At 47.8% G+C, this 26486-nt stretch overlaps 1 protein-coding gene across 4 annotated transcripts in view; it reads left to right on the top strand.

Moving 5' to 3' along the window:
* The window catches only part of CKAP2 (cytoskeleton associated protein 2), a 106375-nt gene that overhangs the window by 66374 nt on the left and 13515 nt on the right, over positions 1-26486 (top strand). For all 4 annotated transcript variants that reach the window (XM_030200432.1, XM_030200431.1, XM_030200430.1 and 1 more), the window contains exons 6-7: positions 19081-19147; positions 19539-19839. In XM_030200432.1, the coding sequence (XP_030056292.1) occupies positions 19081-19147; positions 19539-19839 (368 nt within the window). The remainder of the gene's footprint in view (positions 1-19080; positions 19148-19538; positions 19840-26486) is intronic.

Genomic DNA, 26486 nt, shown 5'->3' on the forward strand with positions numbered 1-26486 from the left:
AACGCCCTAAAGGCTTTCAGAGATCGGCTGTCCAATCAAAATATTCAAATTCAGACAGACAACCAGGTTGCCATGTACTACGTCAACAAGCAGGGGGGCACCGGATCTCGCCCTCTGTGTCAGGAAGCCGTCCAGATGTGGCTGTGGGCTCGCCAATACGGCATGTTTCTCCAAGCCTTTATCTATCAGGCGTAAACAACTGTCTGGCCGACAGACTGAGCAGGATAATGCAACCTCACGAGTGGTCGTTGAACATGACTGTAGCCCGAAAGATCTTCCGAGAGTGGGGCTTCCCCTCGGTGGATCTTTTTGCCACTCAATTCAATCACAAGGTCCCTCAGTTCTGTTCCAGACTACAGGCCCACGGCAGGCTAGCGTCGGATGCCTTTCTTCTTCATTGGGGGACAGGCCTTCTGTACGCGTATCCTCCCATACCTCTGGTGGGGAAGACTTTGCTGAAACTCGAGCAAGACCGAGGGTCCATGATTCTGATTGCGCCGTTTTGGCCCCCTCAGATCTGGTTCCCTCTTCTTCTGGAGTTATCTTCCGAAGAACCGTGGAGATTGGAGTGTTTTCCAACCCTCATTACTCAGAACGAGGGGGCGCTTCTACATCCTAGCCTCCAGTCTCTGGCTCTCACGGCCTGGATGTTAAGAGCTTAGAATTCGCCTCCTTGGGTCTTAGGGTGTCTCCCAAGTCTTGCTTGCTTCCAGGAAAGATTCCACTAAAAGGTGTTACTCTTTTAAATGGAAGAGGTTTGTCGTCTGGTGTGACAGCAGGGCCCTAAATCCTTTTTCTTGACCTACACAGACCCTGCTTGAATACCTTCTACACTTATCAGAGTCTGGTCTCAAAACCAACTCAGTAATAGTTCACCTTAGTGCGATTCGTGCTTATCATCGGGTAGAAGGTAAGCCTATCTCTGGACAGCCTTTAGTTGTTCGATTCATGAGAGGTTTGCTTTTGTCAAAGCCCCCTGTCAAGCCTCCTCCAGTGTCATGGGATCTCAATGTCGTTCTCACCCAGCTGATGAAACCCCCTTTCGAGACACTGAATTCCTGCCACCTGAAGTACTTGACCTGGAAGGTCATTTTCTTGGTGGCTGTTACTTCAGCTCCTAGGGTCAGTGAGCTTCAGGCTCTAGTGGTTCATGCTCCTTATCTTAAATTTCATCATAACAGAGTAGTCCTCCGCGCGCACCCTAGGTTACTGCCGAAGGTGGTGTCTGAGTTCCATCTGAACCAGTCGATTGTCTTGCCAACATTCTTTCCCCGTCCTCATACCCGTCCTGGCGAAAGCAAGCTGCACACTTTGGACTGCAAAAGAGCATTGGCCTTTTACGTGGAGCGGACAAGCCTCCACAGACAGTCCACCCAGTTGTTTGTTTCTTTTAATCCCAACAAGAGGGGAGTTGCTGTCGGGAAACGCACCATATCTAATTGGCTAGCAGATTGCATTTCCTTCACTTATGCCCAAGCTGGGCTGACTTTAGAGGGCCATGTCACGGCTCATAATTTTAGAGCCATGGCTGCGTCAGTGGCTTATCTCAGGTCAGCCACTATTGAAGAGATCTGCAAGGCTGCGACTTGGTCATCAGTCCACACATTCACATCTCATTACTGCCTTCAGCAGGACAGTCGACGCGACAGTCGGTTTGGGCAGTCGGTGCTGCAGAATCTGTTTGGGGTTTAGAATCCAACTCCACCCCCCCCCCCCCCCCCCCCCCAGGCCCATTTTTATTCTGTTCCAGGCTGCACTCTGTTAGCTGTTTCTGGTTTCAGGTCAATCTTTATTATGGCCTCGCCGTTGCGAGGTCCAATTGACCAATGGTTATTATTTTGAGTGAGCCTGGGGGCTAGGGATACCCCACACGTGTGAATATCAGCCTGCTTGTCCTCTGAGAAATCGAAGTTTCTTACCTGAAGCAGGTATTCTGCGAGGACAGCAGGCTGTATATTCTCACAAACCCTCCCACCTCCCCTTTGGAGTTGTCTTTCTTTCTATCTATTGGATTCAGCTGAGGAGCATGACCGCGCGACGGGTGGGAAACTACGTGCACGCACGCACAGTACGAACTCCATGCGCGGTGGAACGCTCCAGAAGAGACTTCTAGAGATTTTTTGCTGAAAATCCTCCGGGGGCCGACGTGACGTCACCCACACGTGAGAATATCCAGCCTGCTGTCCTCGGAGAATACCTGCTTCAGGTAAGAAACTTCGCTTTATTGCATACTAGCTAAAGGAGCCTGTCAAAAATGACACACTGATACAGTCTACTTCCTTGCCCTCCTCCCTCTACATTTGCCATCATCCTGCTGTTCCCCCTTTTTTTTAGCAGCTAGCAGGACCCAGCGCTGCACTACTTTTCAGGCACACCTGCCAGCAGCATAATTAATTACCACAGTAGCAATCACATGCGGTCTACGTTCTACCAGCTACCATTCACTGAGACCAAAATCATATATCTGCAGGTCAACCCCTCAGCTTTCCCTGCTGTGGCTGAAGATAACAGGGGCAGATAGCATGCTGCATATATGCTCTCTGCACATATACAGTGGCCCAACAAACTGGTTATATAAAAATAGCTGTACAGCTTGTAACACTTTTCAGTCTATAAGTAAGTTTTCCCAAGGACAAGCAGTCATGATATTGTCACATGTGGATGATGACATCCATGGAGCCCAGTGTGGACACTGCTATAGTGCACTGTCACTTTTAAAACTTGAGGCAATGCCCCTACTACACATGCACAGGTGTCTTACCCTTCTGACGCTCGAGCGTGGGACCAGCAATCTTGCTTTTTCTGCAGAGCAGAGAGGTTGGGTTTCTAATTAGTGTGTCAAATTTTTCTTTTTTTGGGACACTTTTTTTTTCTTTCATATTTCTTCTTTTTCTCTTAGTTAAATTTACCCTAAATAGGACTATCTCGGGCACTGACCCCTCCCCCCCCCCCCCCCCCCCCCCCCCCCCCCCATAGCTGGTGTGTTTAGTGCTTGGGTCTGGAGCACGGTCCTGTGACCGCTGTCTGCACATGAAAATAAGGACACTTATAACCTGCAGAAAAACAAACTTTGGTTCTGCTTAGAGCATGGCAGGGGACTTGGCACTGGATGCGGAACCTGAATCAATATCAGGTGCACCAATGCTGCATCGGGAATGCTTGGCATCAGACTCTGTACTGTGGCCGTGTAAGGATTCCACGTCCTCACTGTTGATACTGTGTGTTTCGAGGAACCTGCAGCATAATAAAACCTAAGAAGCGTCGGCATCTTCACAAAGGATGTGTCGATGCTACAGTGATCGCTCTCCTTTTCTTCAATTGATTACTCCTCAATGAGAGTATTTGGGGTCCTCGAGGTCTTCCACGTCTAGACAGGCTATGCTTCAGGCTGCCTCCACACCAGTTTCCCAGACGGTACCGACACCTCTGAAGGAGGAAATCCAGGCTATGCTCAAGGAAGAGCTATTGGGGCTACCGTTCGCAGTCTAATCAGACTTGCAGAGTGCTTGGCCAGCCTCAGCCCAGCCCGAGAATACATCGGAGCGGCAGTCACAGAAGAGGTCCCGCACACCAGCTCAGCATCGATTGTCGGGGGCAGCATGAACCTGACGAATGGATGCGTCAACACTGGCATAGGAAGTATTGCCTCAATGCTCTTCCACAAACTTCCCAAGAGGACCTCCCCTGGGAATTTGACCAAGATCTGCAGGACCTCTCAGCTCAGGAGTCCCATGGTATTCTGTCTTGAGCATTCTTTGCCACCTGAAAGACGTAAGTCTCCCCCAGAAAATATAACCTTTCCTGGTTTTGTCTGCGAGATGGCCCAGGCCATACCTTTCAGAGTGGAGACTGAGGAAGAACTCTCCTCCTAGACTATCAACAGCTCAGGTTGCGCCAAAGAAAATTGATACTATGTATAGACAGAAATGCACTGGGTTTGAAAAACCACAATTATTCAGTGTTCCTTAGTTGTGGAATCTGCATTAAAACACAGTCGCAGTGCAAGATCTCATGCTTCTGCTCCTCCAGGCAGAGAAGCTAGAACACTAGACTCTTTTGGCAGGTGAGCATTTCAAGCCTCTGTGTTAATCAACTGTATGTTAGATTATCAGCTTTATTCCTCAATTTATTTAGTCACTAATATAGAGTGCTCTCTCCTTTGCAGACTTCCTTCTTCCTTAAAAAGCCTCTGAGTTTCTTAAACTTCACAGGAAAACTGTATGGCCACAAATATCTGGCAAGGTAGGCCTTTGAAACCTTAGTGTCTTCTCGCATCTCTGCCTTGGGAGTAGCCATTTGATGCCTTTCCTAGCTCAGTCTCTCCAACCTCGAACCTGCAGACCAGGAATGCCTAGCTGATGTTTCTCATCATGGAGACAATTTGTTCGGTGACAAAGTTGAGGAGGTAGCTAATCTGATTTAAAAAAAAAAAAAAACAACATAAAAAAACATAGATACCATTAAAACTCTTTCTATGCCACAGCCTTCTGCTATATCTTCTAGAAGATTTTTGGGAGGGTTTCGGCAATTTTATTACTATACCTCTAAACACCGTTATAATCCTACTGCTGCTCCTCAGTAGCCTAGGTCCCAGTGCTCATGCCCAAGGCAGCAGCAGGCACAGAAATCACAGGCTGCTTCTCAGCATAAACAGCAACCAAGTTTTTTTACTCCTTCCTAGAGTTCATAGCCATCATCTGCTTACCTTGCCAAGCAATCTACTTATGGGAGGCAGGCTGATCCTATTTCGAGAAGTGGCCCCTCATAACGTCTGACCGTTGGGTACTTTGGATCATTCAGCGTGGTTATGCTCTGCTTTAGGAAAGACCTCCTGGCCATCCACCAAAAGAGTCTCGTTTCAACTACCTAAAAAAACAAAACATACTTCGGAGAAGCTCTCTGCCCTCCGGCATCTCGGAGACCTGGTGGAAGGAGGACAATCAACAGGTGTTATCAGGGTACAAATTATATCATAATGATAGAGTGGATCAAATGGGGGGGAGGGGTTGTGCTATAAAGAGGTAATTGAGTCAAACAAAATAAATATTCTACATGAAACAGATGGCAGCGTGGAATCCTTGTGGAAATTTCATATGTGAAGGGAAAGAGTATACCGGTAGGGCTGTATTACCGTCCACCAGGACAGAACAAACAGACGAAATGTTTATAGAAATTAGGAAAGCTGACAAATTGGGCAACATTATAATGGTGATTTCAATTACACTCACACAAGGAATCTAGAATTTAAACCACAAAAAAAAAATATATAGCAAATTCTGCATAGATAATCTGTACCAGAAGAACTGCAAATGTTCTAAAACTGGAGAAAACAACAGAAGATGTGCCCATTCGTAAGGTAAGCCTTCAATATAAGGGTGCTCACTATAATCATCGGTCATTAAAAAATCTCCACTGGTGAATATAGACAAAGTCCTTATGTAGTAATAACTCTTACTGCTACAGAATATAACTTGAAAATAATGCTCATTAACAAGACAACAGTTGCCAGTATACATATTGTTTCACAGTACTTACCTTGGAAAAATCAAAATTGTGTCACTCCTGTCCCGGGTTCCCTGTTTCGCAAGGATGGAGTCAGTCTTCCGGCACTGGGCACTTTTGTAAGTGTCCAGTGCCGGAAGACTGACTCTTTTATGTTTGTAATGTTGCAGTTGATCAAGAAGGCTAAAAGTGAATAGGAAGAAAAATTTGCAGCAGAGACAAAAACTCATAGCAACACTGTTCAGATACATCAGAAGCAGAAAACCTGTGAGGGAATCTGTGGGACCGCTATATCATGAAGGGGCACTCAGAGAGGACAAGGCCATAGCAGAGAAAATGAATGACTGAGGAGGCTCTTAAATAAACTGGATGGGCTGAAGATAGGACCCGAAGTGGTGAACTGGATTAGGAACTGGTTGACGGACAGACGCCAGAGGGTGGTGGTGAATGGAATTCGCTCGGAGGAGCGAAAGGTAAGTAGTGGAGTGCCTCAAGGATCGGTGCTGGGGCCGATTCTGTTCAATATATTTGTGAGTGACATTGCCGAAGGGTTAGAAGGTAAAGTTTGCCTATTTGCGGATGATACTAAGATCTGTAACAGAATGGACACCCCGGAGGGAATGGAAAACATGAAAAAGGACCTACGGAAGCTAGAAGAATGGTCTAAGGTTTGGCAATTAAAATTCAATGCGAAGAAATGCAAAGTGATGCACTTAGGAAGTAGAAATCCACGGGAGACGTATGTGTTAGGCGGGGAGAGTCTGATGGGTACGGACGGAGAGAGGGATCTTGGGGTGATAGTATCTGAGGATTTGAAGGCGACGAAACAGTGTGACAAGGCGGTGGCCGTAGCTAGAAGGTTGTTAGGCTGTATAAAGAGAGGTGTGACCAGCAGAAGAAAGGGGGTGTTGATGCCACTGTATGAGTCGTTGGTGAGGCCCCACCTGGAGTATTGTGTTCAGTTTTGGAGGCCGTATCTTGTTAAGGATGTAAAAAGAATTGAAGCAGTGCAAAGAAAAGCTACGAGAATGGTATAGGATTTGCATTACAAGACGTATGAGGAGAGACTTGCTGAACTAAACATGTATACTCTGGAGGAAAGGAGAAACAGGGGTGATATGATACAGACGTTCAAATATTTGAAAGGTATTAATCCGCAAACGAACCTTTTCCGGAGATGGGAAGGTGGTAGAATGAGAGGACATGAAATGAGATTGAAGGGGGGCAGACTCAAGAAAAATGTCAGGAAGTATTTTTTCACGGAGAGAGTAGTGGATGCTTGGAATGCCCTCCCGCGGGAGGTGGTGGAAATGAAAACGGTAACGGAATTCAAACATGCGTGGGATAAGCATAAAGGAATCCTGTGCCGAAGGAATGGATCCTCAGGAGCTTAGTCAAGATCGGGAGGCGGGGCTGGTGGTTGGGAGGCGGGGGATAGGGCTGGGCAGACTTATACGGTCTGTACCAGAGCCGGTGGTGGGAAGCGGGACTGGTGGTTGGGAGGCGGGGATAGTGCTGGACAGACTTGTACGGTCTGTGCCAGAGCCGGTGGTTGGGAGGCAGGGCTGGTGGTGGGGAGGTGAGGATAGTGCTGGGCAGACTTATACGGTCTGTGCCTGTGCCAGAGCCGGTGATTGGGAGGTGGGGCTGGTGGTTGGGAGGCGGGGATAGTGCAGGGCAGACTTATACGGTCTGTGCCAGAGTCGGTGGTTGGGAGGTGGGGCTGGTGGTTGGGAGTCGGGGATAGTGCGGGGCAGACTTATACGGTCTGTGCCAGAGCCGGTGATTGGGAGGTGGGGCTGGTGGTTGGGAGTCGGGGATAGTGCGGGGCAGACTTATACGGTCTGTGCCCTGAAGAGCACAGGTACAAATCAAAGTAGGGTATACACAAAAAGCAGCAAATATGAGTTATCTTGTTGGGCAGACTGGATGGACCGTGCAGGTCTTTTTCTGCCGTCATCTACTATGTTACTATTTGTTTCGGTCTTTACGGAAGAAGATGTAAGATCTACCTGTACCAGAAATGGTTTTCAAGGGTGACGATGTGGAGGAATTGAAAGAAACCTTGATGATCCTGGAAGACGTACTGAGCCAAATTGACAAGTTAAAGAGTGATAAATCACCTGGACTGGATGGTATACGCCCCAGGGTACTGAAATAATTCAAACATGAAATTGCTGGTCTGTTGTTTGTGATCTGTAACCTGTGAAGTTGTCCGTAACATCTGAAGATTGGAGGGTGGCCAATGTAATGCTGATTTTTAAAGGTTTCAGGGGTGATCGGGAAATTGCAGACTAGTAAGCCTGACTTCAGTGCCAGCCAAAATAGTGGAAACTATTATAAAAAATAAAACTATGGAACACACAAACATGTTTTAATGGGACAGAGTCGGTGTGGATTCAGCCAAGGTAAGTCTTGGCCTCACCAATTTGCTTCATTTCTTTGAAGGCATAAATAAAAGTGTATAAAAGGGGAATTGGTTGATGTAGTATATCGAGATTTTCAGAAAGCTTTTGACAAAGTTCCTCATGAGACTTCTGAGAAAATTAAAAAGTCATGGGATAGGAGGCAATGTCCTGTGGATTAGGTTAGTTAGTTGGACAGAAAACATGTAGGGTAGGTTTAAATGGCCATTTTTCTCAATGGAGAAGGATGAATAGTGGAGTGCCACAGGGATTTGTACTGGGACCGGTGCTGTTTAACATATTTATAAATGATCTGGAAAATGGAACAACAAGCCAGAGAATGTGGTAAAGGCAGTTAGCTTAGCAGAGTTTAAAAAAGGTTTGGACGGCTTTCTAAAAGAAAAGTCCATAGACCATTGTTAAATTGGACGGGGAAAATCCACTATTTCTGAGATAAGCAGTATAAAATGTTTTGTACTTTTTTGAGATCTTGCCAGGTATTTGTGACCTGGATTGGCCACTGTTGGAAACAGGATGCTGGGCTTGATGGACCTTTGGTCTGTCCCAGTATGGCAATACATATGTGCTTATGAGCGAGGTGATTACATTTGCAGATGACAAATTATTCAAAGTTGTCAAAACATGTGGACTGTGAAAAATTGCAGGAAGACCTTAGGAAACTGAAAGACTGGGCATCCAAATGACAGATGAAATTTAATGTGGACAAATGCATAGTAATGCACATTGGGAAGAATAATCCAAATCAGTTACCTGATGCTGGGGTCCATCTTAGCAATCAGCACTCAAGAAAAAGATCTAGGTGTTTTTGTAGACAATACACTGAAATCTTCTGTACAGTGTGTGGCTGCGGCAGCCAAAAAAGCAAATAGGATGCTAGGAATTAAGAAAAGGATGCAAAATAAGACCAAGAATATTATGTCTCTGTATCGCTCCATGGTGCGACCTCACCTTGAGTATTGCATTCAGTTCTGGTCACCGTATTTTAAAAAAGCTATAGCAGAATTAGAAAAGGTTCAAAGAAGAGTTACCAAAATGATAAAGGGGATGGAACTCCTCCCATACGAGGAAAAGCTAGAGGTTAGGGCTCTTCAGTTTGGAAAAGACGGCTGAGGGGGAGATATGATTGAGGACTATAAAATTCTGAGTGGTGTAGAACAGGTAAAAGTTAATCAATTTTTCACTCTTTTCAAAAAGTACAAGGACTAGGGGACGCTTGATGAAATTACATGATAATACTTTTAAAACAGGAGGAAATATTTTTTCATGCAAAGAATAGTTAAGCTCTGGAACTTGCTGCCAGAGATGTGGTAACAGCGGTTAGTGTATCTGGATTTTAAAAAGGTTTGGACAGGTTCCTGAAGGAAAAGTCCACAGTCCGCTATTGAGAGAGGCATGGGGGAAGCCACTGCTTGCCCTGGTTTTGGTAGTATGTAATGTTGCTGCTGTTTGGGTTTCTGCCAGGTACTTGTGACCTGGATTGGCCACTGCTGGAAGCAGGATGCTGGGCTAGGAGGACTGTTGGTCTGACCCAGTATAACTATTCTTATGTTATGCTATAAACCAGTTCCTCTGCCAGAGAGGGCTTGAGGGTTTTACTCCAGGTATTTTCTCAAACCAAAAAAGACAGTGGGAGTTCGACTGATTCTTAAGCTACTGGATTTAAAGAAATACCTGCTCAAAGGAAAATTTCTGCATGTTTTCCCCAGGATCACGTCTTCCCATGATCCAGCTCAACTGGATTTGCTTTCTAGACCTCAGGGAGGCATACAGCCAGAAATCTATTATCCCTGCTTACAGGAAGCTTCTACATTTCTACTGCGGGACTCTGCATTATCAAGAGTCTTGCCAGTTGGCTTGGCCTCAGCACCTTGGGTTTCCACAAAATGCCTGATAATAGTAGCTGTGACACTGTGCAGGTGGGGCATACCTGTCTTCCCCTACCTTGATGACTGATTAATCAGAGTGGCCTCCCAACAGTAGGTGCAGGTGTCCATTGTTTCCACCATACATCTCCTAGAACTCCTTAGCTTTGTGTAAATTACATCTTTAACCTGTTCAAACCTTAGAATTTATCAGGGCACTCCTGGATGCTGTTTATGGTCAAGCTTACCTACCACAATCAAGATTGGAAAATATTGTGCACCTCTCCGCTCAGATCTCCAGTTCCAATCAGATTTCTGCTTGCCAGCTGCTCTGCCTCCTTGGCCACATGACTTCAGCAATCCATGTAACACCATTAGCTTGACTCCATTTCTTAGTACCTCAGTGACCACTCTCCTCTCAGTGGTCTCAAGGCACAGAGGTGCTCTCAGCCTGAATTCAGGTCACTCAGACACTGTGCCACTCTTCTACAGTGGTGGATGGTTCCACAGAATCTAACCTGTGGGCTTCTGTTTCAGCCATATCCACATCAGAAAGTTCTCACTACAGATGTCTCCATGGTAGGTTGGGGTATTCACCTCAGTGGTCTTTGAATGTAAGGTTCATGGTCCCCACAGGAAAGCAAACATTGATCTCCTGGAATGCCCTCAAAACTTTCCAAGACTGCTGCCTCAGCTAGTTCTCATTTGCACGGACAACCAGATAGCGATGTATTACCTGAACATACAAGGGGGAACAGGTTCTTATTTCCTTTGTCAATGGGCAATCCAGATATGGACTTGGGCAAATTCTCGCAAAATCTCTATAAGGGCTATTTACATAGCAGGCAAGCAGAATGCTGTGGCGGACAAATTGAGCTGAATCATTTAACCTCACAAGTTGTCCTTGAGCATGTTGGTGGTTGTCGAATTTTCTAGCAGTGGGGAGCCCCAGCTATAGATCTCTTCATTTCTCCTCAGAACAACAAGCTTCCTCACTTCTGTTTCAGGCTGTACAGGTTTGAAAAGATTTCGGGACTGTTAAGAACTGGTCCCAAGATTTACGTCTTAGCACGGTAAAGTGATACCCCTGCTTGATAATCCTATTGGGCAAAACCTGAAGAAGCCTGTAACAAAGCGAAACGATATGGGCCCCGTTGTTTATTCAATTTAAGACTTATCCAACCAGAGGGGTTATTGCACTACTTCAGTGAAAGCTAAGTTTTGAAGTTTTCTCTGTCGTTTATCTATATTGTATTATCTAACAAATATTCAGCAAAAAGACTGATTGTTTTGATATATTTTCTTAAATGATTTTTTGTTCATAAGCAAACTAATATGGGTAAAACATAGCCCTATGAACGAGATAGGACCGCAGACCATACAATCTCTTGTAGATATTAGTCTTGCAGGTCAGACCTCGGTCAATCCTTGGTCTCTGAGGGCTTTACCTATATTCATTAAGAATTGCAAATCATTTTACCCTTTGGGTTTTCTTATTGCTGCTCTCTAGTATTGTGGTATCAGGCTGTACACTCCCAACCGTGTAGCTCTGGATGCCTTCCTGCTCCATTGGGGAACGGATCTTCTATACGCCTTTCCCCCACTTCCTTTCATTGGGAAAACTCTTCTTAAGCTCTGTCGAGACCAAGGAACCGTTATCTTAATTGCTTCCTATTGGCCCTGACAGATTTGGTTCCCTCTTCTCCTACAGTTATTGTCAAAGGAATCATTGAGGTTGGATCCCTTTCTGACCCTAATAATGCAGAACGAAGGGTCCCTCCTTCGTCCAGTCCCCCCACTCTCTCTAACCCTGACGGTGTGGTTCTTGACGACATAGATTTAACTCCTTTAAATCTTTCAGAAGATGTCTCTAGGCTACTCCTAGGTTCTAGAAAGCCCTCTATGCAGAAATGTTACTGTTTGTAATGGAGAAGATTTTCCCTCTGGTGTTTAGCCAGAGCACTTGATCCTGCTAGATGTTCTCTTCCTTCTGTTATGGAGTACCTACTCCAGCTCTCTAATTCTGGCCTCAAAACAACTCCCATCGGGATCCACTTGAGTGCCATTAGTGGTTTCCACTCAAGAGTTGGTGGTAATCCAGTTTCTGTCCATTCTTTGATAGTTTGATTCATGAAAGGTTTATTTCATACAAAACCACTTATGAAGCTGCCTCCGGTGGTATGGAATTTTAATGTCATCCTCGCAGCTCTCATGAATCCTCCATTTGAACCACTCCGTACCTGTTCTCTAAAGTTCCTTAGTTGGAAAGTACTATTCTTAATAGCACTTATTTCTGCCAGACGAGTAAACAAACTTCAGGCTCTTGTGGCAGACCCACCTTACACCAGGTTCGACCACAACAGAATTGTCCTCCAAACCTACCGTAAATTCCTTCCTAAAGTGGTATCAGAGTTTCACCTTAATCATTCCATTCTACTTCCTATTTTCTTCCTGAAGCCACACTCTCCTCTCATGTTGAAGAAGCAACACTGCATACCTTGGACTGCAAGCATGCGTTAGCATATTATCTGGAACATACTAAACCTCATATGAAGTCCTCCCAGCTTTTTGTATCCTTTGACCCTAACAGATTGGGGATTCCCATCACTAAACATACTATCTCAACTTGGCTGGTTGACTGTATGGTCATGCTGGGCTGACCCTTCATGGCCATGTCATTGTTCGCAATGTAAGAGCCATGGCAACTTCAGTAGCACATTTCTATTCTTCCTCCATTAAAGAAATTTGCAAGGTGGCAACATGGTCTATCCACATCTTCACTGCTCATTGCTGTCTAGAGTAAAATTCCAGGTGGGATAGCTGGTTTGGACAGGCAGTCCTGTGAAAATCTTACTACTTGACTGTCAACTGCGCCCTTTAGTCCTTTCTCTCCCCCCCCCCCCCCCCCCCCAACCCTTACTTTCTACTTCAGTTAGTTATAAAACTTGCCTGCTTGTCCTCGGAGAAATCTGCTATAGGTAACTAACTATGTTTTCTCTGATGACAAGCAGACATCATAATATTGCATCCCTCCTGCCTCCACTTGGAGTTGTTGTCTTAGCTTTTGTACTATAATGCTGGTTCTATGCTCAAGCATCAGGCAAGAAGATACCCTTGCATGCGAGATGGGGCACTGGCAGTGTTCACACTGGGCTCTGTGGATGATGGCAGCTACATATATGCCTGCTGTCCTCGGAGAACACCTGCTTTTTGGGTTTTTCTTTAAACTCGCATGTGTAGTGAGCTTTTTTTTTTTACTACACAAACAACTGAGTTTTTATATTTTATGCTTCAGACTTGGGCTGCCGTAGGAAACTAGGTATTCCTTGTCATCAAGCAGATGAAGCCATTACGTATGGGTTGTGTCCATCAACCAGCAGGGGGAGATAAAGAGCACTCAACTTTTCACAGTGCCTCATGGCCAGCCAGCTCCACTGCCTCTTCAGTATTCTCTATCTCCCCAAGCAGGGTGGCTGCAGCTTCTTCGAGCTCCATCAAAAATCTGCCTGGGGGTGGCTCCTGGCTTGCCAGTTGTTAGCCGGGGTGTTAGAGGCTATAGCAGCTTCACTTTGAAGGCACATAGGTTAGCCCTTTCCCTGCCTTACCCATGCCCCCGTGGATGTGGACATATTAGCTTGCTTTTCCCTGTCCTTTCCCACTCAGTGGATGCAGGCACATTGGTTCGCCTTTCCCTGCCTTTCCCACTCATCTGAGCCTCCGGAGTTCTTATTACCTCTGCTTTCCTCACAGCATTAAAAAAAAAAATGGAACAGAGGTTTTCCTTTCATTCTTCTATGGGACCGGAGCTGTGATACTCGGTCCGGTGAGGTAAGAGTGTTTTCTAACTCCTCCGGGGTGGGCCCGCGATCGGGGCGTTTTTTGCGCGAAACCGCCATTTTGAATTTTCCCGCCGTTTTCGGCGATGGCTGCAGAGAATGTAAAGCGCTGTTCCCGGTGTGGCAAGCGCAAATCAGCAGTGGGGCTATGTAAATCGTGCTGTACAGGTGTAAGAGCCGGCCCGAGCATGGCGAGCGATGATTCTTCCCGCTCAGAGCTGGTAGCGGACGCCATTTTGAATTCTCCGCATGGCGCGGCCTCCGTAGAGACGGAGAGCCCTGAGCTGGGGGGGGGGGGGGGGGGCCTCGAATTGAGGCTATTAAGGGAGCAGCTAGCCCCGGACGGGATCTGGGTGCCCAGGGCGAGTTTTTCTCCCCTGATTTTGTGGTGTTATTGCATAAAGCATACATGCTGAAAAGAGCTCTCCCTCAAGGGTCGTCTGAGGCCCCTTCTATTGTCTCCCCCGGTGGATTCTGGCCTGGGACTGAGGCTATTTTCCCTGATAATTGGCATAAAGAAAAGCGTAGAAGGGCTAATTCCCCTTCAGATTGTGGTGCACCTCCTACTCCCCCCTTCCCCCCCCCCCCCCCCCCCCCCCCCCCCGGTGGTCGGGCTGTGAGGATTCGGAGAGTTCTGGCAGGCCTTCGTGGTCTGAGGAGCCAGAGTCAGGTGCAGAATTACCACAGGATCTGGATGATCCCTCCGCGGTGAGGATTTTCCACTGTGATGAGCTGCCAGCGCTTATTTCAGATGTCCTACAGGTCCTTTCTATTGAAGAGCCTGACAGTGGCACGGCCTCCTCTGTGAATCCTAGGATAGCTAGTAACAAGCCTGCTCGAGCCTTTCCTTTGCATGAATCCATCCAAGAGCTTATTTCCGCTCAGTGGGCTGACCCCGAGGGACCTTTGAATGTTTCCAGGGCTATGGGGCAATTATACCCTCTGCCTGAGGAGCATTTGGCTCGCTTTGCAATGCCTAAAGTAGATGCCCTAGTCACTGTGGTGACAAAGAGAACTACCCTCCCTGTGGAAGGAGGAGTTGCCCTGAAGGATATACAAGACCGTAGGCTGGAAGCAGCACTTAAACGGTCCTTTGAAATTGTAGGTCTTACTGTTCGGGCGTCTGCATGCTGTTGTTATGCTGCTAGAGCCTGCATGGCGTGGTTGCAACAGGCAGTGGAACAGCCCGGAGATGGAGCGGAGCCCTTCTTGGATGTGGCTCCGCGGCTGGAGTCGGCCTTGTCCTTTTTGGCTGATGCCCTTTACGATATTGTCAGAGCTTCAGCTAAACAAATGGCAGTAGCAGTGGTGGCTCGCCGTCTTATTTGGTAAGACATTGGGCAGCGGACATGGCCTCTAAGCAAAGGTTCGTGAAGTTGCCCTTTCAAGGCCTTCTCCTATTTGGTGAGGAGTTGGAAAAAAATTTTTTGTTAAAGGCCTGGGAGATCCTAAACCCCAGCGCTTGCCTGAAGATAGGCCAAGGCCTTCCTCCAAGGGCCAGGCGGTCCACTCCTCTTATAGACCTCGCTTCCGTGAAGCTAGAAGGTCCCGCCCGGGGCGTTCTGCTGGGTTCACTTCTCATGCCCGTTTTTCAGCAGAGGAACTCCTTTCGCTCGGACAAGCATTCCGCAGCCACCGGCTCTAGGCCTGGAGTTCAGGGGCGACCCTCTCAATGATGGTGCGCCAGCCCCCTCCTCGCTTCCTGTCATCAGAGGACGTCTTTCCCTCTTTGCCGAGGAGTGGGCCAATATTTCCTCAGATCAGTGGGTTCTGGACCTGATCAGAGATGGCTACAGAATAGAATTCAACGCCCCAGTAAGAGACGTGTTTGTGGAGTCCCGATGCGGTTCTGCCGCCAAACGGGCGGCGGTAGAGGAGACTTTACAAGGTCTGATTCAGTTAGGGGCCGTGTCCCCGGTACTTCCCGCCGAACACGGCTACGGCCGATACTCCATCTACTTTGTAGTGCCGCGAAAAGGTGGGTCTTTTCGCCCTATTCTGGACTTAAAAGAATTAAACAAGTCTCTGAGAGTGCGGCATTTCCACATGGAAACCCTGCGCTCCGTCATTGCTGCGGTACAGCCAGGAGAGTTTCTCACGTCTCTAGACCTGAAAGAAGCTTACTTGCACATACCAATTTGGCCCCCGCACCAGAAGTTTCTGAGGTTTGCGGTGTTGGGAAAACATTTCCAGTTCCGGGCCTTGCCTTTTGGCCTCGCCACAGCTCCCCGAACCTTTTCGAAGGTAATGGTGGTAGTAGCTGCTTTGCTCAGGCGAGAAGGTATCAGGGTTCACCCATACCTAGACAACTGGCTCATCAGAGCAGACTCTGTAACAGAGAGCTATCAAGCTACAGCCAGAGTGGTCTCAGTAGTTCAGTCTCTAGGCTGGGTCGTCAATATGGCCAAAAGTCACCTGACCCCCTCACAATCTCTAGAATATTTGGGGGCCAGGTTCGACACAGACTCGGGCTATGTATACCTACCCGAGCTAAGGCAGTGCAAGCTTCAGAATCAGGTCCGTCTGCTCCTGAGGATGCCCCACCCACGAGCTTGGGACATTGTCCAGCTGCTGGGATCGATGACAGCCACGTTGGAAGTGGTGCCCTGGGCGAGAGCGCACCTGAGACCTCTACAGTATTCCCTACTTCAAAGATGGTCTCCAGTTTCTCAGGATTATCAATGCAGACTTTCTTGGTTCCCTGTGGCCCGACTCAGTATGGAGTGGTGGCTCTCAGACAGCATGCTGCGGCGAGGAATGCCGCTGGCGCTCCCCGATTGGTGTCTAGTAGTGACAAATGCCAGCCTGAAGGGCTGGGGCGCACATTGCAAGGGGAAGCATGCCCAGGGTCTCTGGACACCTGAGGAGTCGGAGTGGTCCATCAACCGCCTGGAGTTGAAAGCGGTGTTTCAGGCGCTTCTGGCCTTTCAAGTGACCCTGGAAGGATTAGCTGTCAGAGTGATGTCGGACAACACGACAGCAGTGGCCTACATAAATCGACAAGGCGGCACTCGGTGCAGAGCGCAGGCCGAACAGATTTGCCACTGGGCCGAGCTGCATCTTCAGTTTCTGTCGACAGCTCACATTGCAGGTCAGAGCAACGTGCAAGCCGATTATCTAAGCAGGCATCAGATCGATCCAGCCAAATGGGAACTAGCAGACGAAGTATTCCTGCAGATATGTGCCAAATGGGGCAAGCCCGTGATGGATCTTATGGCAACAAGTTCAAATGCCAAAGTCCCGTGCTTCTTCAGCAGACGGAGAGATCCTCGCTCGGCAGGGTTGGATGCCTTGACTCAGCCCTGGCCTTCGGGCCTACTATATGTGTTCCCTCCGTGGCCCTTGATAGGGTGCGTGCTCCTGCGGATTCGGCTGCACCCAGGAGAAGTGGTCCTCATCGCCCCGGATTGGCCCAGGAGGCCTTGGTATGCGGACCTCCAACAGATGCTAGTGGAGGCTCCCCTTCCTTTACCTCTGGTACCAAACCTGTTGTCACAGGGCCCGGTAGCCATTGAGGACGCCTGCTGCTTTGGTCTTATGGCATGGCGATTGAGAGGGCGCAATTGAGGGACAAAGGCTATTCAAACACAGTCATTTCCACTCTCCTGCAGGCCCGCAAGCGTTCCACTTCCGTGGCTTATGCCAGGATTTGGCGCCAGTTTGAGTCTTGGTGTGCTTCAAAAGCGATCACACCCATGCGGGCTCCTGTCTCGCCGATTCTGGATTTTTTGCAGGATGATGTACAAATAGGCTTGGCCTATAATTCCCTGCGGGTGCAAGTGGCAGCGTTGGCCTCCCTTCGTGGTAAGGTTGGAGGCGTGTCTGTAGCTGCTCATCCAGATATGGCACGGTTTCTTAGTGGGGTGCTTCGGCTCCGGCCTTCCGTGCGGGCACCCTGTCCAGCTTGGAACCTGGGGCTAGTTTTGAAGGCCTGCAGGCTTCTCCTTTTGAGCCGCTTCGGCGAGCATCGGAGAAAGATTTGACACTAAATGCCGTTTTTTCTTGTGGCCATTACTTCGGCGAGACGGGTGTCAGAGCTAAACCAGCCTATTTTCTTGCCCTCCTTTGATAAGGAGGAGTTTCCAGAATCTTTTGGGCAGTTGCACCTGTTGGATGTGCGCAGGACGCTGCTGCAGTATGTGCGAGTTACTATCTCTTTCAGGATCTATGATCATCTGTTTGTTTTGCTATCAGGTCCTCGCAGAGGGTCTCCAGCATCTAAAGCCACTATTGCCCGCTGGCTCAAAGAAACTATCTTTTCAGCTTATCTGCTTGCCGGCCGGTGTCCGCCTGTAGCCTTTAAGGCGCATTCTTACCAGAGCGATTTCTTCCTCTTGGGCTGAAACTGGAGCACTCTCTCGTCAAGAGATATGCAGTGCAGCAACATGGGCTTCTAAGCTCTCTTTTGCCTGACATTACAGGCTGGATGTGGCTGCTAGGAGGGATGAGCGTTTTGGAGCACAAGTGCTAGCGCGTGGTGTGACCTGTTCCCACCCTATATAGGGATTGCTTTGTTACATCCCATACTTAATGGCTTCATCTGCTTGATGACAAGGAAGGGAAAATTAGGTTCTTACCTTGGTAATTTTCTTTCCTTTAGTCATAGCAGATGAAGCCATGAGTCCTCCCTGTCTGTATGCTGTGAATCTGTTTCAGGTTCTGTTCTTGTTTCCTGAAGTTCCTTCCTTGGGAGAAAGTTGGAAAACAGTCTTCAGGATTCATGTTCACTTATAGGAGGATGAGTCCATTTCCTCCAGTTTATGTTTTGGGAGGATGAGTTTATTCCCTCCAGGAGGTTGCGTGTATCCCCTCCAGTTATACAATAAGGAGGACGAGTTTATTCCCTCCAGGAGGATGTGTTCATTCCCTCCTTTTGAGTTCATGCCCTTGTTAAGGGGCCATCGTTCGCGGTGAGGAAAGTTCATGTTATTCCCATTGCGGTTTGCCATACTGCTTTGGAAGCTTCAAATACTGAAGAGGCAGTGGAGCTGGCTGGCCATGAGGCACTGTGAAAAGTTGAGTGCTCTCTATCTCCCCCTGCTGGTTGATGGACACAACCCATATGTAATGGCTTCATCTGCTATGACTAAAGGAAAGAAAATTACCAAGGTAAGAACCTAATTTTCCCCATTTAGGTTAGACTGTGGCAAACATAGGCAGTGGAGTGGGGTGGGCACAGGGGCCATGGCCCCAACATAATTTTTCCCAGCTCGGCATTGGCATCCAGACTGCTAGGAGCAGTTGGTTTGTCTGCCCCCCTTCAACTAAAAAGAGATTCTGCCTGGTTTGTATTAAGTTTCAGCCAGTCTAGTGGCACAGTAGTAGTGCTATGCCATATGGAAGGTCCAAGTTGGAGTGTGCAAAGAAACTATTTGCATACCTTTTTTGTTGCCTTTTGATGTGGGCACCAGAAAATATTCAGTTTTGTTAAATTCATTTTCTTTTGGATTTCAGCCAGTAAAAGAGCTGCAGAACACTCTAGCTGATCTTTTAAAGAACAATCTTCTGAAATCTGAATCTGGTAAGTAAAATGTCTGTAGCCTGTTAGAAATAAGGATATGTAACCAGTTGCATGCTTTTATACAGATGTTTTCGCTTTTGAGTATTATCCTACTTTACCAAATTGAAAAACTTTAAACTAGCATCAATACTTTGACTTTTTTTGCCTAGCATTAGCTCCGGGTGTCTTCAAGAGAGACTCTAAGGCCTATGTCATCCACTTATTTTCTCTTTCTGTTGACTCGATAAAAGAAATTGCAACCAATGGAGGATTTGGTTTTCTCCAGAGCCAATATAGCTTTTTGAACTGTATACCATTATAAATAATTTGTACAGGTCATCATTGTGAATGAGAACTGGGCTTATTAAAGCTGCTAAATTTTACATGATTGCTTTCTCAACCAACACATTAGGAGAGTGTGCTGAAGAAGAGAAGAATTTGAATGATGAAGAGAGGGCAGAGGAAGTGAGAGAGCATGAAGTCCAAGAAGATTCAGAGCAGACGTCAAAAGCAAAATCTCAAAGCGGGAGGAGGAGAAGAAAAAGAGGTGGTCAAACCATGGAGCGGAAAGTAGAGTTGAAAGGTGCTAGTAAGAGAAGGGAGGAGGAAGATGTAGTAAAGGACTTCTCAGGCGACCATGTGTCTCCTGAAAAGGAAAATGAAGAATCAAGTGTGATCAAGTTTAGTGTGCATACCACACCGTACTTGCAAAGGTAAGGACTGTTTCTTTCATTAGTGCTTTTGCCTCTCAAAATGCTAAAATGTGAATGTAGTCAAGATGCTAGACCAATACTACTACTACTTAACATTTCTAGAGCGCTACTAGGGTTACGCAGCGCTGTACAATTTAACAAAGAGAGAGAGTCCCTGCTCAAAGAGCTTACAATCTAATAGACAATACACTGTTCTTTTGGCTGACTTAATCCATATTAAACTATTTCTGTTTAGTCACCTTGTGAAAATAGATGACTTGTTTGAGGAGAGGGAGATTTTCTCCTCCCCAGGCTTTTAGATGTCATAGGTCTACATTTAGGTCAGCTAGGGTATTTTTTGGCCCATTAAACCATGTTCATTTCTAGCAACCTCAACAGCCAGCTTATTGCTTCCCAAATCGGCTCTGTAGTCATAGCCAACTGGGTTTTCAGGCTATCCATAATTAACATAAGCGTTGCCATACTGGGGCAGATTGAAGGTCCATCAAACCCAGTATCATCTTTCCAGCAGTAAAAATAAAAGCAGTGTTGACCACATTAAAAAAAAAAAAAAATACAACACATAACAAAAAAACCCTGCAGTTTTTGACATGTATATCCCACATTATCCCAAGCAAACTCAGGTTCAATGTGCCTTATATTTGAAAATATAGTGAGACATAATAATAGTATTCAACTGTATCATGGGAGCAAGAAGATGGGCATTTAAAAGTCTGTCCTTTTAATGATTATGATTACAGCCATATGTATACATGCACACCAGGCATCTATATATTCCATATACAGCAGATATACAGATCAGTAGGAAGGACCCAAAGTAGTTCAAAAAAAGTAAAGTCAGAAACATTGTTTAACCACCCTTAATCCTTAATACTGGTAGCAAGCAATAATGAAATAGTGCTAAGCCCCTAGAACAGCTATCACAAAAGCATGCAAAACTGGGATCTCACACACACAGGGGCAGAGAGAGGAGAGCTGGCCCTTTTTCAGAGCTAATAGGCTACTGCCAAAAGGGAAAACTTACAAGGAGTCAGTCACAGGATACTGCTGCAAATTATAAGTGGGGGGGGGGGGGGGGGGAGCCCCAGCCAGTACACAGTGCTATCTATTACACAGACAATGCAATTAAATACAAATAATAATCATACAAAATATACTTCATAATGCACCTTCCCTCCATGAATATGGGGGCAGAACAGCAAATGCATGACCAAAACATCTGGGCAAGTATTACTGCTGTGCTGCTGACCCAGATATGCAATGCAATTTCAGATCTAATTTCACTGGTGGCAGTAAATATCAACTAGCTGAAATGAACAGTTTCAGATGTTAATAGGGGAAACAAATTATTTCATAGAAAAGGAGTAATACTTTTAAATGCAGTACTTCTGGTAGTATCCAACCAAATCTAAACCAGAGAACATACAGAGTTGGGATTCACCATGTCATGATGCTAGCTCTCCCTAGTCCCTACATCAGCTAGTGCAGAAGAATCTCCATCCAAGCATCACTCGTGAGCAACTGTATACATTCAAGAAAACAGGGCGGCTCCACCATCTATATCTGTGTCAAAGCTAAGGAAATAGTGCTTCCTTCCCACATTGTTATCCAATATCACCCCATTCTATGACTTGAAAATTAACACAGCTCTTGAATTAGCGAGCAGGAAATAAATTTTCTAACTAACAGAGCAATTTCCCCTAAATGAAACAGACACTTCACATTTTAAGAAACATGTGGCTCCCGTGTAAAACCTGAAGTTTCAGCTGGCCAGAAGCCCTGTTTCCTGTGTTTGCAACTACAACAAGAAACCCGGGATCGGGCTGGCACTTTGCCAACCTCTGTCTCTCCTGTCCTGTGGGTTGATCCACGCCATCTGCCGGGTGTTATGGTCGATGTGGAAGAGGCAGCTGTTGTAGTTCTTTGCTTCCTCCCTCCCAGCCAGCAGGCAGCGCCAGTTCTCCCACCAATCCAGATTTGGCTGCTGCGAGAGGGGGAGGGGAAAGCTGGGGCGACTGAATTTGCTGTTGCAAGTGCCGGTATCTGTGGCTGCATTTGCTGGTGCCGGTACCTGTGGCTGCCGCTTAACCACAGCATTGCCCCAGCCACCAGTGCTGCTGCTAAGAGTGGTGCTGCTTCCTTCTGACTGCCTGGCTCAATACAGGCTGCGGGCAGCCCTGAATGCTGCCAGCCTACACTACTATGGATGGGGAGGGGGGAGAAGAGATTTACGTGATCTTGATGAGTGAGTCGTCCTGTGTGAATGGGAATGGTGATGTCATGCTTAGTGGGCGGAGAGGGGACTATGCTCAGGGAGGACTACGGCTAGAGTTAGGAAGGATGGTAAAACAACAGTAAAAAGGTAAGCTTTCGATTTACTGCGGGAGCAGGGGTTATTACCGCTCCTACAGGGCAGGGAATTAACTGCTGTTTGCATCCACGGTAAAAAGCTGGTTTTTGTGTTCCCACAGTTTTTCCACGGTTTATTGTACTTACCCACTCCTGTGTCATTCTCTAGGTGGGTGGAAAATGGTGGGAAAAACCTGGGTGGTACTTGCCACCCTGTAGCAATGCCTATGACTGGGCATTAGCTTGTATGCCTTTCTATGCCTCCCCCACTCATAAGGAGACACCTTCCCCTTGCAATAGAGAGGGGCGTCCCTGTTAGTCATCACATAGAAGCAATGACTTAATATTCCTCTTAAGTAAAGGAAGGATACTTGAGGCCTTTGCTGCACCAGATTCCAATGTATGCAAACTCTATATTTTACCTGGTCATTTGTGTATTTGCTGAAAAATCGGGACAGGTTTGTGAAGCCCTGGCTTAGCTATTTTAGTTACACATGCAAAATGGACCACATCTTATGATACAAAGTAGTTGTTTGCCTAGGAAGTGCTGTACAGTGGTAGCTAGGACGGTCTCCTGGGATTTGAATTCAAAGCCTGAAAAGACCTTTAGTCTACTAGGCCAGTGTAAACTTTGTGATCATCACAAATCTAGCCCTACATTGAAAAAGTAGAAAATCTCAATGTTACCTCAGACTCCCGCCCGTCCCTGCTGGAATCTTACCCATCCCCACAAAAATTTAACCCATCCCTGTAAAATTTAATGGTACATAAAAGAAAATTCCAGTCAGCTCCCTCAGTCTCTGGATTTGAGCCACAGCACTGTAGGCAAGGAAGGACCGGAAGTTGGATCTTGGAACTCTCTGGTGCGCACATGTAAGATTTGTCTCTGATTCACTGGCATTGTGTGCTGAGAGGTCGCCACATGAACACGCCAGTAGGTCAGGTGACATCTGATTCTCGTGCCTGTGTCAGAGCTGAAGTCTGTGCACCAGCCTGGGAGCAAAGAGAATTAATAGTAACATAGTAAGTGACAGCAAATAGACCTGAACAGTCCATCCACTCTGCCCAATAGTCACACTCATTATCAATTCATCATTAAATCAACGAGTGTGATATTATATACTTGATTATGATATTTCTTTCGTGTTTCTGGAACAAAGACCACAGAAGTCTATCTGGCCCTATCCTTATGTTACAACTACTGGAATTGCTGTTGAAGCCCACTCCAGTCTTTTCATTTGTGGGACACAGACCGTAAAAGTCTGTCCAGCACTGTCCTCATATTCCAGCCACTGAAGTTGCTGTCTAAGCCCTTTCCAGCCCATCCTAAACCAGATTGCCATATACGAGACACAGACCATACAAGTCTGCCAGGTATCAGCCCTAGTTCATCACAGCCAGAGTCGCCATCTAAGCGTCACTTCCATATCATCAAGCTGATCAATCCATAGACTGGTGGGTTGTGTCCATCTACCAGCAGGTGGAGATAGAGAGCAAACTTTTGCCTCCCTATATGTGGTCATGTGCTGCCGGAAACTCCCCAGTATGTTCTCTATCTCAGCAGGTGGTGGTCACACACAGCAGCAGCTCTGGCTAGGCCTCCAAGCCTAATCCTTAGGTTTTGTTGAGGCCTGGGGTTGAGGGCTCTTTTGAGCAAGTGCAAACCTGGTGGTGCCAGGTCCCTCCTTTTCTCCCCCCTCCCGCTGGCTCCGTTTAAAAAAAAAAAAAAAAAAAAATTTTAAACGTCTTTAAAGGCGTTTAATTCGACGTTTCTTTAAACGTTCATTGCAGCTACTCACTGGGACACCAGTTCGTTACAGCTCGGAGCGGCAAGCAGGTAATTTTACCTTTTTATGGCGGGCAGGGGGTTCCCCGATTCTTCTCCTCGTGGCATATGGCGTCGGAGGGCGAGGGCGCAAAGGGTCGCTCCCCGGATCGCTGGAGCGCTTCTAGAGGGGATGCGGGGGTTTTACAACCTGATTCGCCCTTGATGGGTGACAGTTTAGTGACCGATGAATGTCCCGGTCGTTCCTCCGGCGTGGCGGTTTTTTCCCGCCATAAACGCCCATCCCCCGCTCCTCGCCTCCGCCATCTTGGCCGGCCACGCGGCTCGGACGGCTTCTTCGTGGGCCGCCCTTGAGGTTGGAGACATTAATGCCATGAACGCCCTTAATTTGGGCGACGGCACAAAGCGGCTAAAGTTAAGCGCCGTTCTTCCCGCGCGGCTCCTTCGCGGAGTTTCGCGCCGGACGCCATTTTGGATGCGTAGCATGTCTCTCCCCCGCTATTGCGAGCGCCGGTTGAGAGTGCGTCTAGGGCTGTTGCCCAGGCTGCGGAAGTGCACAGTCTGGGGGGTTTCTCCCCCGAGTTTGTTTTGCTGCTGCATCAGGCTTTCCTCATGCAAAACGCTGCCCCTGCTCCCTCTTCTGATAAAGAGGTTGAGGTTCCCAGAGGTAAACGCCCTCGGGTTGATTTCCAGGCCTTGGAGGACTTTGTCTCCTCCGATGTAGATGAGGGCAGCGTGTCTGAGGTCTCCCAACGGTCCTTTGCGGATTCCTTGGAGGAGATAGATCCCCGCTCGGATGGAGCGGATGACCCCTCTGCAGCGCGGCTTTTTAGCCCAGAGGATTTGCCCAACCTGTTGTTACAGGCCATGGACACTTTGAAGATTTCCTCTCCGGAGGACGTCTCTCCCTCAGCCCCTGTTGGCTCTGCCATTATGCTGGGGACGAAGCGCCCGCCTAGATCCTTCCACGTGCATGATGCCATGCACACCTTAATTGCGGCTCAATGGGATGTCCCGGAAACGAGCCTTAAAGTGGCTAGGGCTATGTCCCGCCTCTATCCTTTGGCTGTGAGTGAACGTGAGGCCTATCTGTGGCCTACCGTGGATTCTTTAATCACTGCGGTGACTAAGAAAACGGCGTTGCCGGTGGAAGGTGGCACGGCCCTAAAGGACGCCCAAGACAGAAGATTGGAGGCGGCCTTAAGGTCGTCCTTTGAGGCAGCTGCTTTAAGTTTGCAGGCCTCAGTTTGCGGCTCCTATGTGGCCAGGGCGTGCCTGACTAAGGTGCAGCGGGCTTCCCCCTCGGATCTTCCTTGAGGGCTGATTGGCCGGCCCTGGAATCGGGCTTAGCCTATTTGGCAGACTTGCTGTATGATGTCTTGAGAGCCTCAGCTAAAGGCATGGCTCAGACAGTCTCTGCGCGGCGGTGGCTTTGGCTGAAACATTGGTCTGCTGACCACGCCTCTAAATCCCGCCTGGCTAGATTGCCTTTTAAAGGCAAGCTGCTCTTTGGGGTCGAGCTGGACAAAATCGTGACCGATCTCGGCACGTCTAAGGGCAAGAAATTACCAGAGGTCAGGGCTCGGGCTAGTACTCGTCCCGGTACCTCCAGAGGACGGTTGCTGGAAGCCCGTCGGTACCGCCCGGGCAAGTCGGGTGGTTCCTCTGCCCCCTCTTCCTTCAAGAGGAATTTCTCCCCCAAGCAGCATTCCTTTCGCAGAGACCGCCGTCCCGGAGGTGCTCCCTCCGGTCCTCCGCCAGGGTCTCGTACCCAATGACCCAGTGCAGATTGGAGGACGGCTGTCCTCGTTTCTGGGCGAGTGGACCACTATAACTTCAGACGCGTGGGTGCTGGAAGTCATCAGAGACGGCTACAAGCTAGAGTTCTGCCAACCCTTAAGAGACGGGTTTGTACTCTCTCCCTGCAAGTCTCCGGTCAAGCTGTGGCAGTGCAGCAGACCTTGGACAACCTGATCCGCCTGGGTGCGGTCGTTCCGGTGCCAAAAAATCAGATTGGCAAGGGACGTTACTCCATTTACTTTGTGGTTCCAAAGAAAGGAGGTTCTGTCCGGCCTATCCTCGACCTCAAAGGGGTCAATCGGGCCTGGAAAGTGAGGCACTTTCGCATGGAGACTCTCCGCTCTGTTATAGCGGCAGTGAAGGCAGGAGAGTTCTTGGCTTCCTTGGACATCAAGGAAGCGTACCTGCATATTCCCATCTGGCCTCCTCTCCAACGCTTTCTGCGTTTTACAGTCCTGAGACGACACTTCCAGTTCAGAGCCCTCCCTTTCGGGTTGGCTACTGCTCCGCGGACCTTTTCCAAAGTAATGGTGGTCATCGCGGCCTTCCTGCGAAAGGAAGGGGTACAAGTCCATCCTTATCTGGACGACTGGTTGATCCGAGCCCCCTCTTATGCAGAGTGCGGCAAAGCTATGGACCGGGTAGTTGCTCTTGTGAGCTCCCTGGGATGGATCATCAACTGGAAGAAGAGCCAGCTGCGCCCGGCTCAGTC

Source organism: Microcaecilia unicolor, chromosome 4 (genome assembly GCF_901765095.1).
Source record: "Microcaecilia unicolor chromosome 4, aMicUni1.1, whole genome shotgun sequence".
Classification (NCBI taxonomy): Eukaryota; Metazoa; Chordata; class Amphibia; order Gymnophiona; family Siphonopidae; genus Microcaecilia; species Microcaecilia unicolor.